The 18,540-nt window shown below is 37.4% G+C and overlaps 2 protein-coding genes across 6 annotated transcripts in view; one reads left to right on the plus strand and one right to left on the minus strand.

The window, feature by feature from the left end:
• The window catches only part of NAPEPLD (N-acyl phosphatidylethanolamine phospholipase D), a 25,015-nt gene extending 20,261 nt beyond the window's left edge, over positions 1–4,754 (plus strand). For 2 of the 5 annotated variants that reach the window (XM_082279827.1, XM_082279829.1), the window contains exon 5: positions 238–1,561. In XM_082279827.1, the coding sequence (XP_082135953.1) occupies positions 238–366 (129 nt within the window). In that variant the 3' untranslated portion in view covers positions 367–1,561. Of the gene's footprint in view, positions 1–237; positions 1,562–2,803; positions 2,916–4,407 lie in introns of those variants that run through there. The other 3 variants (XR_014226332.1, XR_014226333.1, XM_082279828.1) reach the window with 3 other exon arrangements.
• On the minus strand, positions 3,962–11,142 carry ARMC10 (armadillo repeat containing 10). The gene is made up of 6 exons (XM_082279830.1): positions 10,960–11,142; positions 9,596–9,741; positions 8,315–8,449; positions 6,864–7,040; positions 5,784–5,855; positions 3,962–4,612 (listed from the first exon to the last, which is right to left on the minus strand). The coding sequence occupies exons 1-6, from the start codon at positions 11,099–11,101 to the stop codon at positions 4,361–4,363; spliced, it is 924 nt and encodes a 307-aa protein (XP_082135956.1). The 5' UTR covers positions 11,102–11,142; the 3' UTR covers positions 3,962–4,360.
• Positions 11,143–18,540: the final 7,398 nt, after the last annotated feature.

Below are 18,540 nucleotides of genomic sequence, written 5' to 3' on the forward strand. Positions count from 1 at the left end.
TTACTGCATTGAAGACGACCGAGTTCAAGCTGACAAGTTGAGCCTTGCTAGTTGTTACTCTGCAGCTGTATATCAGCGTTCGTATCGTTTAAAAACTTAAAATGAACCCAAACATTTTAGTTTGACAAATAACCTTTTCCTCCCCCCGTTTTTTAGAGCAGTGAATTTTTTTTTTCCCCCCGCTCAAAAAATGTTGCAGTGGTATCTTTTCCCTCATATTATTCTCATTTTTTCCAGTATTACTTGGATCCTCCGGTTAAATTGAATGAAGCTCTTGAAAGATATGGCTTGAAAAAAGACGACTTCTTTCTCTTACGCCACGGAGAATCACGGAACTTGAACACAAATGACCGGTTTGAAAACTGAAACAGTGTCAGTTCCTTGTAAGCCCTGTTTGATTTGAACTAGCAATGAATGTTACAATACTAACATGATGTACTTACACTATGGATTTTTTAGATTGAATTGGATTTGTAGATGCCAGGTTTGTCAGTTTGAGAACTAAAGCTTGCATACCAATGTCATGACAAATTTTGCTAGTTATATTGTTTATAAATTTAGAGAGGTAATCTAAAAGTGGTTTATATACTAAGTGTTGTCTGGGAATAACTTGTGGTTTCAACTCTGATGTACACCACCAATAAAAAAAATTATTTTTAAACTTTCATCTTACCTGCATCAGCAATAATAACTTCAGCACAGAACATATTCTTAGGATTAATGGCTAACTTGAATTATTCGTTGTTAGACTGTCATCTCCCACTTGTTAGTCTTCAGGTTATGCCCTGTACCTTGATAGCTTCACTATGTATGTTTTGGGGGGTGAAGTCATCCAATACAGCTGTGTTGTTAAAGCACAAGTGTGGTAAAATTGGTTTACTTTTCATTTTCATGTATTAATGAACCACAAAAGCTGAATTTTGCAATGATCAAAGAAATGTGCCTTTTAAAGAGAGATAATTTAATATTGCATCACGGATGTGTAAAACTAACTGCTGGCCAGAGCATCTGCACACTTTCATTGTTTTGTCTATGTTTTTAAGTTAGGTCTGAATGTGTCAATTGCAGCACATGAAGGAAAAATCCTTTCATGCCGCTTGTCCTTGCATTAACTCAGCCGTTTTCTAAGTTTGTTTTTTGTTTGTTTTTGTTTGTTTTTTTTAAAGTGGAAAGTCTTAAGCAAGAGCTTTGGTATTTTTTGTTATAGCTTCCTTATAATTTTAAAGTTGAAATGAGAGATTACAACATTGTTCAGTGTTATAAAACTTAGCCAAATATATCTGTATCAAATTGTCTTGCTAATTTACAGAATTAAAGCCTATTGTTGCCAATAAAAAGGGTTGTTATTCTCCTTCATAATTCATTGGCAAATCATGTTTTGTTTATGATTTCTTTTGGTCTGTGGGATATGTGGGTTGGTTTGGGGTTTTTTTGTGCTCTTGCTCTACATTTTATTTTCATATGCCACAAAGGTAAATGTATTTTTAAAAATATATTATTTAAAGACCTGAACTTCTGGCAACTAATTAAAGCCAGTTAATGAGATTTCATGGTAGGAACAACTAGGTAATCTTTTAACTGTAGACAGTTATCTCTTTTAAGACTTCTGAATATAAATATTTTAAGTGTTAAAGATCTTCATATCAACAAAGAACAACACAAAGAGGCAAAGTTAGTCAAAATTCATTCTGAGGAAGGGTTCTGGAACAGAGATTATACTTATACGTAAGAAAAAGCTACTTACTTTCCTTTGGTGGGGTTCATGTTTGACAAACATCAAGATTTTTTCGTTTGAAAACTTAATTCTAGTATCATCTAGATGTATTCACCAGAGTTTGTTCAAAACTGGGTTAAAACTACCCTGTTATTCAGTGTTGAGGGTATTTCAGATGAAGTCTCTTGTATTTACACAACAGCTTCAATCACAGACTTGGGTGATACAATGTATTTTACACATGTGTAATTCTGTGGAGAACACCAAGCTGCAAGAAGTTTTGAGTACCTTGAAGGTCAAGTTTAAAATTAAGGTTGGTTTTGTTGTGGGTTGTTTTCTTTTTCTGTTTTTATAATCATCAGTAGATTATTCTGTAAAATTGTGTACTTTAGAGTGAAACTAAAATACAGAATACCTAGATAAGCAGCCACAGAGCAGAGAAGTACGGAGTTACATGGATTAGAAACTAAATGTCAGTAATGACGTTTTGGTTTGGATCTATTAATTCACAACATTTGTACCTAGAATGGTGACCGTTATGTTTTGCTTGGTGCTGGTAAGATTTCCACCAAGGTTGTGGGGTAGGTGATAAAAAAATGAGACATCTTTGCATAAAGACAAATTTTAAAGTCTTGCATGATTCCAGAACATCCCAACATCATTGTTCTGTCAAGAAAGCATTTAAAAATAGGTCTTTCTATACCAGAAAAAGAAAACTGAGACAACACTGTAACATATTCTCATGTATTTTTAGAAAAAGTCACTTTTTTCTGTCAGCTGTCAAAGCAAAGGATAAGAGATCAGCTCTATCAAAAAGATGGTATTTGAAAAACTTACTTTTAGGTTGGAGAACATGGAAAGGGACATTTAGACATCTCTGCTGCTGATCTTAAGAAACCATGCATGAGCTATACCTAGAACAGACTGGTCCTAATGTCTTGTCAGGAGAGGAGAGGGCGTAATTTCTCAGTGTCTGGCCTAGTCTTTATTTTTTTTAGTCAAATTCAGTAGCAAAAAAACATTAAATCTACAAAAAGTTGAAAAACATCAAGTGATTGTAATGTAACTTGCTTATTACAAACTGTACAGTGTTTTAGGAGCAGTGGAAAGGAGAAAGGGAAGTTCACTGTCAATGCAGCAATTCTCAAGGTTTTGACTGGGAATGGTGCCAACTTCTATTTCTGCCTTAACTGTATTCCTGGTAAGCTAAAACTACCTATGTGGATAAATTAGATACATGTAGCTTTACTCGTGTATTGATCAGGGCATGGGTGCGTCACAGTTTCAAGGTCATACTTTTCTTGCAGTTTTAGCTATATGCAAAGTGACCTTCTGAAAATAAGTATCTATTGCATTACAGAAAGAGAAGAAAGTAATGTTTTCTTAAGAGCAGAGTGAGTATACTAAATTAGAAAGATGAAGCACTTGGTAACAGTTTAGGTGATACAGTTCTCTTAAAAATGGTACGAAATAGAAAACTTTCCTAGCCTTTACATCTGACACCTTTTTTAGTTTCTCTGTAGTAGAAGTTTTTAGTAATTTGGTTTTGGAAGTATTTTCCAGTATGTTTTCTGTTAATCAATAAAACTGTTCAGGTTCTTTTACAGTGATATTTGTATGGATTCCACTTCATTTTGAATAAATGCTGGATTGATGACTAAAACTTTAGGGGGGTGATGCTCCAGTTGCAGAAAAAAAAAGCAGTAAAGATGTCCAAGGAAAGGAAGCTCAAGGGCTGCTACAGAATAGGAAACTTTTGTAAAAATGTGTGATACTGCTGTTGTAGACATTTTTTTATAAGAATGAAAATACTGAATAGCAGTTGCAGATAATCCTTGACTCCTAATAAAATGTTTTTTAAAATATGTCTGCTTTCCCTAAAGTAGCAATTTTAAAGCAATATAAAATCCTTTTAATTTTTTTCAAGTGTAGAAATCTTTCACAGTTGTGGTTAATTGCACTGCAGTTTAGCTAAATTGAATGGATATACTAAGCATACAAGAATGGAGTTTTAGAATAAATTCCATGCAGGTAAGATAAAAAACCTAGTCTGGGTGACTTTAGTATGCAGTTTTCATTGAAAACACTAATTCTGTAGGAAGGCAATGATAGTTTGGTATTGTTTTTATTTAATATTTTGTAAGATTTGCCTTTACTCATTTAATAGATAAATACAAATGCCTAATCTCCAATTGCTAAATCTTTAATGCACAGTTCTAAAGAGGTATTTATTCAACAGCTGGAAATACTTAAAAGTAAAAAAAAGTCTTTGACATTGTGAAGAATATTTTAATTCACTTCACTCATCCATTTAAAATGTTAATTTTACATATGAATGTTTTTATGTTTTAAATTTAAACTATTTGTCCTCATTGAATAAATGTAGCAACTGTGCAGTGGTTTATCAGTAATAATTAAGCTTTTGCTTTTCTCTTGCTTGTAAAAAAATTATCTGTTATGCTCTCTGTATTAAAAACACTGCATTCTCTTCTGTAGTAATTAATTCGTGCCTAGTAAAATGCTAGTATTTAGAGAGGGTTTTTTCCATCTTTGTTGTTGTATTGTTTGCTTGTTGCAGGCTTTTTTAGCATAGCATTGCCAAGATTAGATATTTTCATCAGGTCAGTCTATTTTAAGAAAACAACACTATTGTGTTAATATTCTCACAACTTGTTCTTTCACTTCCGCGTCAGGGTGATGCAGCAAAGACGCCAGTCTCTGAGCGAACGGGGCAGAGTCCCTGCAGAGCGTGAAGAAAACTGAGGCTTCGCTGTACTCCTCAATCATGGTGCCTTCTTCATCATTCATGTTCTTTTTCAAGTTTGCTGCAAATGCCAGGGCTCGAACCAGAATATCTCTGTTTATACAGTTGTCAAAAAGTAACACCAATGCTGGCACCTAGGATATTGAAGGATATATTCATACTTAATCACCAGCAGTAAGTACGTATAACTAAATCTAACTTTAGAAGATGGAAAAAAAATGTGCACCTAAACCAGAAATGTATGAAATCCCAGAACTTCGTATGCTGTGAACTCCTGTCAGAAAGTTGCACAGTATGCATGTGTTCTCTTTAGAAAAGACTGGCCTGTGCATCAACAGGCTAATAAATGCTTTGTATTTTCAATCTCCAAAATGTGTCTGTCTGGAAAATTCCCATTTGGAAGAGAAGGTCTGCTTTCCTTCTCAGTGATGTTGATTTTGCCCTGAATGTTTTTACGTTAGCGTATCTGATAAATGAAAAAATGAACTGAATATTTAGCTACCCTAACCTTGTTTTAATAATGAAAAGACAGCATTATCTAGACCAGCTTTGCTCATGGCAGATAGCTCACAAATAAAAGCCACTGCATGTTTTAAGAAAGTTATTTTGGGGAGGGGGACAAGGATGCAGCACCATTCCAGCCCCTGACTGTTTTGGTGTGAGGACATGAAACTGAAAAAAACCTGTGTGCCAAGGCCAGCACAGCAAATGTCACACAAAGTTCTCCATGAAGAAATAAGTAAATACACAGGGAAAGTTCACTTAGAGACAACAGTTTTATGTCTTTATTTGAGTAAAGGAGTGGGAATTTCAGTGGAATTTGGTTGGGTTTGGTACAGTATGTTGGCTATAGAAACAGCTATTGAGAAGGATCACTTACTGCTTCTATTTGATAATTTTCAATCTATGTACTGTGTGTCTGGAAATGAAGTTTTGGGTTCCTTATACATACTACAAACTGAAGTTCATTACCCCTTTGGTGGAAAGGGAAGGTTAGAACAGGCTTCTGCAAGTTGTCATTGATTATTTGGAATGGTACACAGGACATACAACCCTCTTCAAGTGCACAGGCCCCGGTGCCTCTTCCTCTACAAGTACAGGATCCATATTACACTACCCTGTGAAATAAAGCCAGCCCACGAAAGAATGTGCACTTAGCTACTGATTTTAACCAGGTAGTGTCTAGAATTTGCTCTGGAATTGCATATATATTTCTAATATATTACAATTCTTCTAGTGCATGCAATATCTGAACAGATACACATATATATATGCTAAAATAAAATGAAGCAGCAAGAATCTTACTTGAGGTCTGAGAAGATGTCTTGTCATGGCTGGGTTTGCAGATAAGTTCACAAGTACTTTCAAAACTTGAATCTGAAGTGAGGAATGTACAAGTTCATTAAAAGCTCCAAAGCAATAAGTACAGCTGTAATGGGCATCAATAATGCCAATGTTGACTTGGGAAGGAAAAGGTAGAATGGGTTAACTAACACCTTGAGTATTTTGGCATAGGGAAAACTAAGGTATAGACATGTTAGGAGCAAGTTCAGAGTGACTTAAACATCAAAATAAGGCAAGATCTATAAACAAATCCCAGTAGGCCAAATGCAGAGTATTTTTTTAAATACAAAGAGGATGGTTAAGTACTACATTTAAAATTATCTAAATCATATACAAATACACCTTTATGCTTTCTTGGACGTTGTGGTGCTAGTCTTTAAACACTAGGAAAAGGTCATATTACTGACTATACTGAAGTACAATAGGTGTGTTTTGTTTAATGGAAATGTGTGTTTTGGAAAACTGGTTTTGATCTGATAGAGCAACCACATATACTGACAGTACCACAACATCTTGAATAAAAGCTGAGTTTGGTCCCTAACTGAAGCTTGTTTCAATATCACAATAATTCACAAATAAGCACAATTTCCAGTTGCAATCACTAAGGTTGCAAGAGGTGTCATAAGCGAACAAAAGTCCATAACTTAGGATCCCTGCTCAGCATCTTTCCCTACAGAGATTCATGCATCAATGAAGCCATTCCCATGCAGGTTCTTGCTCTGTGATACAGTAGCAATGCTGAGAGCAGAAGAGAATTCTGGAGTTGCTACAGCAAAGGCACAGGGCAATCACATTGCACCCTGCACTGCTTTGGTAGAGCTGCAGCCCAATGGTTCCACTACCACGGTTTCCTTCCCTCCCCCCTTTTTGAATTTATATTGTGAAGCTAATACAGATCCATATTTTAGTGCATAAAATCTGTATCATTAATGAATATTTAGTTTTTCTTAGCACAGTCTTAACCATTTTACAAAACCAGTAAGAAACAAGACAAGTAAAGCAGCTTCATAAATGGCTTGTAAAAATAACACTACCCAGTACCTGTGTCCTTTCAGTTCCTTCTGAAAGCAAATGAAGAAAGCATGGAATTGAGTTTATCATCTTTTGGTGGTAGTCACTGGTAACAGACATATTTGTCAACAGCCTGAGTCCAGCTAGCTGCACATCAGAGTTCAGGGGAGCTGACTCAACAGTCCTACAAACTTGTATAATAAATACCTTGGGAAATGGGGAAGGAAATAAAGAGAGAACAATTTTTGATAAAAGAATATTTTCTGTAACAAATAGTATCAATGGCCTAGCTACAGTAACATAAATACTTCCTGAACATTGCTGGCTGAATGGCGAAGGTTCTTGGAAACAAGTACTTTTTTGTTTTGAATATTTCAAACATTCTATTGGCATGACAGAAGCAGACCACACAGCATTATGCTCACTGACCTTCCTGAAGTATAACTTGGTCTGAAAACTTAAAGTGCTTTGACTCCATTTCAGAAGTGACACAGCTGCTTTAAGGAGTTATTTTAAAAATCACTTACGAATAACTAACATCTTAAATATTGAAAACAATCTAAGGACAAGCCTTGAAATGAAATCCTTTCTCCCAACTATGTGGCCCATTTACTGGAACACTCTGTAGGAACAGCAATGACAACTGACATTAACAACTATTTTTACCAATTTTTCTTCTGGATGACAGTCTATAATGAATCTTAGAATCCTAAATGAGAAAATTATTTTGCCCTTACCAAAGGAGTTATTTTCTACTTATGTACACCTATACAAATATTGGCAAGCACTACTTAATAAAAATTGCCCATTGCTAAAGATGCTACAAACCACCACATACAGTCACACTACCTTTTTATCAAGCTACTGAAACAAACTAGTAAGAGTCTTCAAATCTGCCTCAGCTCACCGCTTGGACATTTTTTGGTCTATTGATTAATCAGATAGGTTGGGTTTTTTTCTTGATGCTTAATCCTTTCATACCCATAGCAGATACTGTATTTACCAGTGGAACTTGTTATAATTTATACACACTATTCTTTTAAGATGGAAGTATCACCTGCAAAATTGGTCTCATACAAACCCAAGGGCTCAATTCCTCTTTTCTTCTCCCTCACCTAAGGAGTCCTGGCAAGTTCAGTGTGCAATCCATTCTATTAAACAGCCACTGTTGATGTTCTAGGCACATTTGGAAATCATCTTAGCTCACATAATTTTGCTATAATTTTAGCAGCACAGTCTCTGTTTAATAGTATTCTCTGAATCTGAACCCAAATTGCATAGGTTCCTGTCTTTTATTTTAAAAGTAAGTGCCAGTGAAGCAATGTATTTCTAAGTTACCCTTTCAATCATCCAGATCTGCTGACTTGTATGTCTATCATCAAAGCATTTTGGCATAGTGGCTTGTATTTAACAAATATGCTGAAGGTCCTGTACTATCTCTTTGCCTTGGTTACTCTGATTTTTCCCATTAAGAAACTTACCTGTATCTCCTCCTGATTTTTCATATTCATACTCAAATTATTAAGTGCATTTAGTGCTTTTTCTTTAACTTTGGGAATGCAGTTGGAGAGCATCCCTCCAATAACAGAGACACCATTCAGATTCCGGATTATATCCTGAAATTTAGAAGATATTTAATAAAATTTTTAAAAATTCAATTTAAATGCTGAAGCATTCCCTCAAAGTCTCCATTTTAACAAAAATGAAATATATGAATGAAGAATTCAAGAATTGACTGCTCTGTTTAAAGAGAGTATTAGCAGATATTACTTTATTGCTTCCACTGAAACTAAGAAGGGTCCTGCTTAGAAACAAAGTATTAGTTGCTGTTATTTGACCACAGCCCACCACCTTTGCTTTTAAAATCTCATCTGCAAAGCATGCTTAAAAGCACTTTGGATTATAAAGAATAAAAGGAAATTACTGCATAATGAGTTTATAGAACAGCCGAGCCAGATCACAGTACCTAAAAGCCCTGACTGAACAGGACAGAATTTCAAGATGCAGCTTCATATTATTATAGTAGAGGTTCTGAAACTTTTTCCATTACACTTGGTTTTATTAGTGTTTTAATCTTTCTCACTCAGACTGTAACTGTCTTTGAAAAAAAAAAATACTGTTTTCAAAACAATTAAAAATGGACCAATGGACTTTGGGCTCCAGTTCCATTCTGTTCTATGAGATTTATATTAAGAAAGCAGTTTTGAGAAGCCAGAATAGACGGCTGTCATAAGTAACAGAAAGGACAAAATAAAAAGGGTAGGACCTTGGAGGTTAAACTGTTAAAAAGGCATGAAAATCTGCATCCAGCTCAAAAGTTTTTCTGCATTCTATGTCCAAATGATTTGGAGATATGATGCCTGGATAGTTGTAAAATTGCTAATGTGCAAACAGCACATAACTTTGTGAGGGATTAAAAAAACAGTTTATCTCACTAAATTTTAGATCTGGACCAGGTAGTATTTAACCTCCAGTTCAACCCTTTCATTAATTGTAAGCAACAAAAGATATATTTACAGCACTTTGAAAGTACAGGGCTCTGTATCGACTTTAAGTGGTCCAAATATTATGATTCAATAAATTCTGTAAAGCTGGTGAATTATATTATTTGGGCCAGCAGAAATTAAGGCAAGACCATTAAATGGATTTTAGAGCACAAGCTATCCTAGTGTTCAGTCCTGTGTCACTCTTTAGCAAAACAGCAGCTCTCCTCTGTCAGACTGGCTGGCATTGGACGTTGTTTTCTACAGAACAATACTCACTTGATTTACAGAGAAGGCAGCACTGTTGCTGAGAGTGATTAAAGCTTGCTCTTGAATTAATGGATCATCTGTGGCCTGGAGCAAATGAATAAGTTTCTGTAGAGCATCCACATCCATGGTATGGGTTGACACTGGAGGACTACTGTCTGTCAATGTTTAGAAATTAAATACTTGATACCAAGTTTGAAACCTTCACTTAGTTGCTACTTAATGTTTTTTACAAAGCTGAAATTTGGCTCTCAGTTGTAGGACATACTGTTCTAAGTTTGTGCCCAACCATCATGTCATGGTAAAAAGACTGTTTTACAACACTAAGATTCTCATTCTTTTCCAGAATCCTCTAATTACCTCTTCTCAAAGTGGAGAATAAAAGGAACACACAATTAGAGATTGAGGTGTGTTACCTCCTGCTTAACCAATAGCAAATTTGCTATTCAAAATTATTAGGAATATTCACCAAACATGGTTGGGGAGGTAGGATGGGGGGGGGGGGGGGCAGGGAGGGGTGGTTCTGTGTCCCTGAAATGAAATGTGGAAATCTGTCTGGGCACTGTAGGAAATAAAACTTCCAGTTTACAGACTAGTACTTCCAGAACGACACTGTGCTAGTACCCTGAGGTCCTTTGACAAAGTAACGACCACAGTGTTAGGGGAACACTGCTGATCATGGCATCACTCAAACAACAGAGGAGGGCTGCTTCTGAGTCAGGATGATGTGATGGAATACCTGGCCTTTATAAAAGGGCAACAAATGCCATCAAAGGCCATTTCAGCTAGGTTGGAGGCAGAACTATTTAACCAGCTGAAGAGCCATGAGACCCGATCTATGACTGCTGGACTAGTCATAGCTGACTGAAGATGACTTCTGAGAAGCTAACCAGTGCTTTAAGTTACCCAGCTTTACTGCCAACATCACACCAGGCAAACAACAGTGTTCTTTGGAGGTAAAGAAAAAAAAAAGGTCAAAGTTAATTATGATAATCCAAGAGCTGACTTCAAAAACAAAATTGTTTTTCATCCTCGTCTAAACACTTAGTTTAGCTTTGGATTATAGGGGGAACACAGCTGCAGTAACATAAGTAAACACACTGATCTGACGTACGCTTTGGGGCACTTAAAAAAACAAAAAGAAAATTAGGCTCTCCTAAAAATAAACCACGCTCCAGAGTGCTCCAAACTTCCGCATGGCTGTGGAGGGCCGGTGCGCAGGACTGTGGCACCGCCTCTCGCAGGGCGCAAAGCCGCCAGCGGGCCCCGAGCCGCGCTGCAGGGCCGCGGGCTGGGAACTCCCCGGGTCCCGCGGAGCCTCCCCCGGCCCCGCCGCACACCGGAGGGGCCCTGCCCTGCCCTGCCCTGCCCCTCACCTGCCGGCGGGCCCCGGGCAGCCGCTGCCCGCCGCCCCCGCCGCCCGCCCGCCGACAACCGCCACAGGCAGTAGCAGGCGCCGGCCCCGAGCACCAGGGCCGCCGCCGCCACCCTCACTGCCGCGCCCCGCGGCTCCCACATCGCCCCGGCCGCGGCTGCGTCGCCCGCAGAAGCCACCGCCCCATCCGGCGCGGCTCGGCCGCGGCTCTGCCCTTCCCTCCGTAGGTGCCGCAGGGATGCTGAGCCCACAGCTCCGTGTGCGGGGCGCAGGAGAGGCCCCGCCGCTGCGTATCGACGATGCGATGCGCTTTCTGTTTTACATGAAGGATCACCCGTGCTCCCGGGCCGGGCCGCCCCCGCAGCGCGTACCGAAACAGGCTTCCCGCTCGGGGAGGAGGCCCGCTGACGGGAGGGGCGGTCCTGCGCCATGGCAGCCCCTGGCGGGCAGTGGGGGGCATCCCGAGATTGGGGGACAGTCGTCTCCGCCGCCCCTGGCCCTCCGCCACCCGCTGCGTGTCCAGGTGGTCGGCCGCCTGGTCCCACTGCAGCGGTGGGACCACAAACTGCCCCGGTAACATCTGTGGCAGGGAGCCATCCGCCACCCTTCCCCACGAAGGGTCCCCCCTCGCCCCTCAGACGAGCCCTGGTCCCGACTCGTTGTGCCCCTCAGCGCTGGCCGCGGCATCTCACACCACTCACACTGCTCTCTGCTAGCCTGGGACATGATTTTGTTTTGCTGGTTTTGTCACTAGCATGCTTCAAATGATTTATGAAAACTTTAAGTACAGAAACAAGACAGAACAAAGCAATTCTGCTTTATAATCTGTGTCAAAATGAAGATTGAAATGAAGGTGAACCCGGGGAACTGCACTGGCTCTTTCCCTGGTACGTTTAAGTTATTCAGTGTTAATTACAGAAGCACCTCTGTATTCCAGACGGGTAATTCCTTCCACATGAGTGCAGTGGGTGCAATCCATGTTTTCTAATGGCCTGTCAGTCGTAAAGATGACACCGGATCATGCTTCAGATACTGGTGGATTAGGTATTCTTGTTGGCACAGGAGTACACTTCCATAAAATATCAGAGAGTAGAACTGGCACAGCATGAAGGACTGTGGGGGAAATACGGTTGGTAGGTTTGCCCTTAGAATTTGTAAGGTGATTCTCTGTGTTTCTGTCGTTTCCTCCTTGTTTGTCACGTTCACCTCTGCTTGTTACCAAATCTGCAGCAGCTGTTTTTCAGTTTCCTTCAAACAAAAAAAGGCACAATGCATAAATGCAAATTTAAGAGATATCCTGATATATTTAAACTACCAAAATAGATCCCATTTGCAATCAGCTATTACAGCCAGGATTTCCATGGAAATACCAATAAAGAAATCTTGAGCCAATTAGAATAATTACAGAGCATTGCTGCCATGTTGACTGAGTACTTCTCCTGGGAGTCTGTCTCTAGATCATTCTTTGCTTTCTGAGCACAGAAAACCAAAATATAAGATGTGTCTGAATGAGGTGTATTCCTTGATTCAGCACTTAAAAAACAGCTCATATCTACATTTCCAAGCAAAAGTTATAGCATTATAGCTATAACAGCATTATAGCAGCAATGCCATTAAGTTAATGAACTAAAAATTAAAGAATTAAGGATAAGATTAAAGGAAGATTCTTTTTAAAAGAACCAGTTTAAAATTATCCTCTGTAAGATCTTGTCCTTTCTTTTTCTTGTTTCTTAGAGGTTGTTGCTTGCTGATATCTAGCCATATTTCTTATTTAATGTTCTTATATTTTAATTTCTTTATGAAGTTACAGTGTGCTTGGTGTGAAGATAAATGAGATGATACTGGTCCTTTTATTAAGGAACATCAAAGCTAAGATGAGACCTTTGAACACTTAAACACATAGTCTCAAAATTAAGGATATGGAGTTCTAAAATGGCCATTTGCTTAAGTCTTTTTATGGACATGGTCCAAACCAGTTGGAGTCCAAGGAATCTTGTCCAAATAATTTCAGATTCCCTGCTGCATCTGAGAATTTCCTTCCTGTCTAATTTCTATCTGTTCTGATCCAGATTTACTTTTAAACAATATTCATCAAAAGTCAGGTAAACTGTAATCCTGCAAACACTCGTGTAACAACTTCACTGTAGTTAGTAGGTGTATTCTTACAATGTTAGAATTAAACATGGATGAAGAGTTGGCCTTTTTCTGCCCTGTGACCCAAATTAATTTTGCCATGAAGGGTAAATGGCTAAAGTGGTTTTAAGAGGAATGGGTGACAACATTGTTGATGGATGTTTACAGGTTGCTGAGAGACTTGTAGAAGTCTAATAGAAATATCCAGACTTGTACAGATCTAATTGCTTGGCATAGTTGACATGATTGTTTCCAGTTTTACACCTAGTCCAAGCATCACTGAAGAGTACTTGAATGAGGATTGCAAGACCGGGTGTTACAATTCCTTCCTTATTTAAGTAAGTAACATTCTCAAATGTTAAACCGAGGCATTGCGTTCCAGTATATCACTGGATATACTGAATTTCTTGTGTTGGAGAACTTTTATAACACCCAAAGCAGAAGAGGTTCCCTGTTGGTTTGAAAAAGGAGGGGAGAAAGGCAAACAATACTGGAAATGAAATATGGCAGTCACGTACTGGGTTAATCCAGCAGAGGGAGTAGCTGACCAACGTTGGGAATGGCTTTGGGAATCTGCCCATAGGAAAATTTGTGATGAAAACAATGTAGCTGTTTATTATTTAAAATATTGCATGTCATGAATTACAATGATAAGTGATGCATTTATATTTTTTTAACATAGTCAACCGTCAGCCACACCTTGCAAATTACATTTCTGTTAAGAATAAAAATATGCTAAGGTTGGAATTGGTGTGTTGATTTTAGTGTTGTAAATATTCTGATGTCTAAAGTGAAGACAATGGACTTTCATTTTGTCGTCACCTTTTCATATTGGTCTTGACTTAGATTCATGGAAATACAGAACAGTTTGGGTTGGAAGGAATCTTCAAAGAACATTTAGTGTAACCACCCTGCCGTGGGCAGGGACACCTTTCTTTCACTTGATCAGCCTGCTCAAAATCCTGTCTAGCCTGACTGTGAACACTTCCAGTAATGGGGCATCCCAGCAACTTCTGTTCAACTACCTTCGGAGATCCCTCCCATTTTCATTATTGTCTGATTCTCTTTCTACACAGTATTCTGATTAAAGTGTGGAGGGCCTCTAGAGCTGTTCCCTCTACCTATCTGCCCTGCTCCCTGCCTCTGCAGGGCAAGGGCCCACTTGACAGGGTGTCTTTTCTTGCCCCTATGTTGTGCGTGAATTTTGCTCTTTACCCACAACATGGGTTTGATTTAGAGCCTTCCTCTTTTACTTTGTCATTCCACCATACTTCCTGAAAAGGATTCAAGCACAAGCTCCACAATTATTTAGTAACAGCAAGAGGCCATGTCTTGAGAGGAAAGTAGTATTGCATGCCACATTTTGACATTTTTACCAGGCACAAGAACTTTTTGTTTATAGTTTCCATTAAATATTCACTTAAATAACTGCAATTTGCCCATATACTTTAATATACTTGGAATGTTCTTGCTGTATGCGAGCTCAAACTCCAAAAGTAAATGATCCGCATCCTTTGGCTGATGATAGCTAAAGGACAAATGAGACAAGTGGTTCATAGGTTATTGTGCATTGTTACTAAAAGATAATGTAAAATTGTATGATAAAACAATCTTGAAAAGCAAATATTTTTTAAGCTGCATTTTGTTTTCAATATTGGTTACAAGATAATTTTTGCCCAACGTACCATTCAACATACTCTTTACCTCACAATATTAAACTTGTTTTAAATTCTGTTTCTCATTAAGTAAATAAAATTATCCAATCTTATATATATTCTTTTTAAAATGCACACTAAAAGCAATGCCATTCTTAGTAGGAATTGCTAAGGAAATGCCACATATTTTACTATGCTATACCCAGTAGTTAGAAGTCTAGCAATGGAAACACACTGAGACATGCAATATTACCTTTAAAAATTGAATGAAAGGGAAGTGATAAAAAGAAATGCCTCTGTTTTTCAGTGCTTTAAAAGATTCTGGTAAACTGTTGTTTATTTTAGCAGCTTCATAACTAGGTGCTACTTTGCTGTTAATACAAGGAGTTAATTTGCAGTTTCTTTTCGCGGGTGCTGCTTTGTGGTGTATTTATTGCTCATCCAGAAGATCCACTCACATTTCTAGAGGAAAAGCTCAGAGAAATAATGGCAAAGGGATTAGATGCTTCCTTATGATACATACTAAATTATTCCCAGTGTGTGTGCTATGTGGTTTATAATATTGCACTTGGACTTTTAAAACATGCTAATGATACAGCATCTACTATGTACACTGCAACTTAAATGATGATACTGGTTTTTTTGCAAATATTAATGGCATATGATATTGCAAATACTGTAAGACAGTAGCTCTAAAAACATAGAAAGTATTTTATTTTTATATCTTTGGGTTTGGAGGGGGTTGGGTTTTTGTTTGTTTGTTTGTGGGTTTTTCTATCTACAGAATATTTAATGAATATAACCTCCACTTAGTGCTCCTTTTTGTTTAGTTGATATATTAAACCCTCACTTTTGTGGTAATCAAAACTGAGGTGATGTTAATTGTTTTAACTTCATTGCTGTCCACAGTATATTTACCTATATGAACCCGGGATATGGCCCTCAAGCACTGCATCATTAAGGGAGATATTTCTCATGCTTTCTGTTCTCTGTGTGTTCTTTCACCCTTGTAAATGAAGACAGCATAACATGAGATTTAAAAAACCACAAGGATTTAGTTTTGCTTACACTGGAATTTTAGAAAATAACGTAGTATTTCTTGCTTTAATATTCTGTGCAATTTTGTGGTTGAAATTTTCAATAGGATATGAATAATAAATCCTTAATCTTTGGATCCACTCACTAAACAATTGAGTCAGTAAGCTGGCATGCAAAGTGACTGGATTTTTCTCTTAATTACCTCTTTGTAACTGTACTCAATTTTATCTTCTGCTAGTACAGCTGTCCTGAGTTCACAGCAGTTGCATTTCAGCTGTTTCCTCTTTTGCTAACTATTCAATTAGTATTCAGATCAGTCCAAGAGTGGAATGGTTGATTTACACAGTACATGTATACATATACAACCTTGTTGCAGTCAAATCCTCTCATAGATTTTCTCAGGAGTAAGAGCAATATGGGAGATAATCCCCAGTATTTTCTGAGGCCAATTGCTATTTGTGCTTTCAAAGGATCATATTTTCTTTCACAGTGATATTCTTAGCCCATAGTGTTACACAGTTTTGGTTCTGTAGAAGTTCAGACAGGTTTATTAAAATACCAGTTAGAATCATATGGTAAATGGCTGACATAACAATGAGTCTTGAAACAATTTTTGCAAAGAGTAACTAAAGTATTTATGTTAAATAGCTGAATACAGCTGATCAATAAAAGAATGGATATGAGGGATGAAAGCTTGAATTTCAGTTTTGAGCTTTCCTTCAAGCACACATACTAGTTCTGGTTTGTATGCTTTACAAATTTAACTTTTGCTTTAACTTCTCTGTGTAAAAACAGAAGTGCCATTTGGTAGTGAAGTACTTCTAACTATACAAAGAAAGTTAGGCTTGAATGTTCATCACTTTAAATTAGATCCTCTAATTTGCAACAGTCAACATGGAAAAGACAAGATTTAATTTTTTTGTGTGACTAAAAACATTTATAAAATAGCACTACTTTGTGTACTGCCATAAATTATCTTTTTAGATGACTAAAGAATTATGTGCCAAAGAATGGGACTGTTACAGCAGAAACTTAATTAAGCCTTATTTGGGGTAATGATATGTATTTTACACATACCTCAGGAAAAATCTTTTACCAAAGCAATATTTATTGCTCTTTGTGGGAGGAAAAGGTTGTTTTTTAACACAACAACATAAAGAGAGAAACTTAGATTTGGTATTAATTTTCTCTAATGTTATTGTATACTAAAACCAGTCAGTTCTGAGTTTCTGCCTGTTCCAGACCTGGCATTTCTGTACTTTAATCAGCTCTGTTTGTGAGGAATATGGTGGTATACCCAGAAATAAAAGGACAATTTTCATTCAGGTCTGAAAGTAAACAATCTGTGTTCTCTTATGCTCTTTCTTTGGTCTTCTGTGCTTGGAATTAGGAAGATCATACTTTATGTAATCCAAATTTTCCTTTGAAAAATGGGTATTATACATAAATATGTTTTAAAATAGGATAATCACAATAAATAAACACGTCCACTGATTTCTTTGTGATGTGTATAAAATTTCATGACCGTCCATTTAGAATTAGGTAAGCCGGGCTATTTTGTTTTGAAAAGCATACCGTGCTTATTACATAGGAGGTGCAACTCTGTTAGGAACACTGGTGTAAATCCTTACTATGAATCACAGAACTGGAAAGGAGGTGAATATTTTCAAGCTGTGCTGTGGTTAACCTTGGTGCACATTTGTCCAGGGTGTTTTTAGTCATTTTAAAAATCACAGGTGCTGGAGACACATGAATCTCAGCAGGCAGTTTATTCCAGTACTTCTTAATCCTTTCTACGACAAATACTTTCCTAATACAGTAGCCCTTCCTGCAAAAAAAAATCCAAACCCACCAACTTTTTTTTAATCTTATTGTCTTATACAATAGGGACATGGAAGATTATTCATTTTTTCTTCAGTGCAGCCTTTCTAAGATTGTCTCAGCTAAGAGTTTTGTTTAATTATCACAGAAGTTGGACTGAAACAATGGCATGTTCCATTTATAATTTCTCCTGAGTATATGATATTTTTTTTATATGAAACGCGGGAGATTTTGGCAAATGAAAATAGCCAGGGAAAGTCTAATTCATTCAGCAAGTCAGATACAGAGAGACAGTGTATTTTAATATATCAGCAATATATGACTCATTTGAAATACATTTTTGTTCTGAATCTAATTATTTCTTATTGCTTAGCCTGGAAGGAAAATGGGACTTTTACCAAAGGTTAAAATTGGTAAGATACAAATTGAATTTGCATTCTGTTACATTGGGGGGTTTTGTATTGCCAAGGAAATATGAATACCACTTAAGTAAATGAATGTATCTAGCACTTTTAAATTATTTTCTACAAACACTCAAACGTCCTCCCCTAAGTACAGATCTGTACTGTAATAGAGTACAGATGACATCAGCAGGACTCTATGGCGGTGGAAGCAAGAAAATTTTTATTGCTTGATACTTCAGAAAATTACAACCAGGTAGAAATTTTATTAAAATGTGTGAATGAATTGCGACTTAAAAATATTATCAATGTGTACTTTATTTAAATTATACATAATAAACATCAGTTGTATTCAGAGGTTTATATTGTTGAGCTTGACTGCTTTGTATGTTACAGCAAATTGCAGAATTTTGTGGATTTTACTTCAGGTCAGAAACTGTATTAAAGTACTCATTCTGTTTTACAGGTCAGAGGATGGATAAAATATAATTTGATGAAAAGGGATGAGAAAAAAGCCAGTGGAAGATTGTCGGG

This window comes from Coloeus monedula (genome assembly GCF_965178545.1).
Source record: "Coloeus monedula genome assembly, chromosome: 4".
In the NCBI taxonomy this organism is placed as follows: Eukaryota; Metazoa; Chordata; class Aves; order Passeriformes; family Corvidae; genus Coloeus; species Coloeus monedula.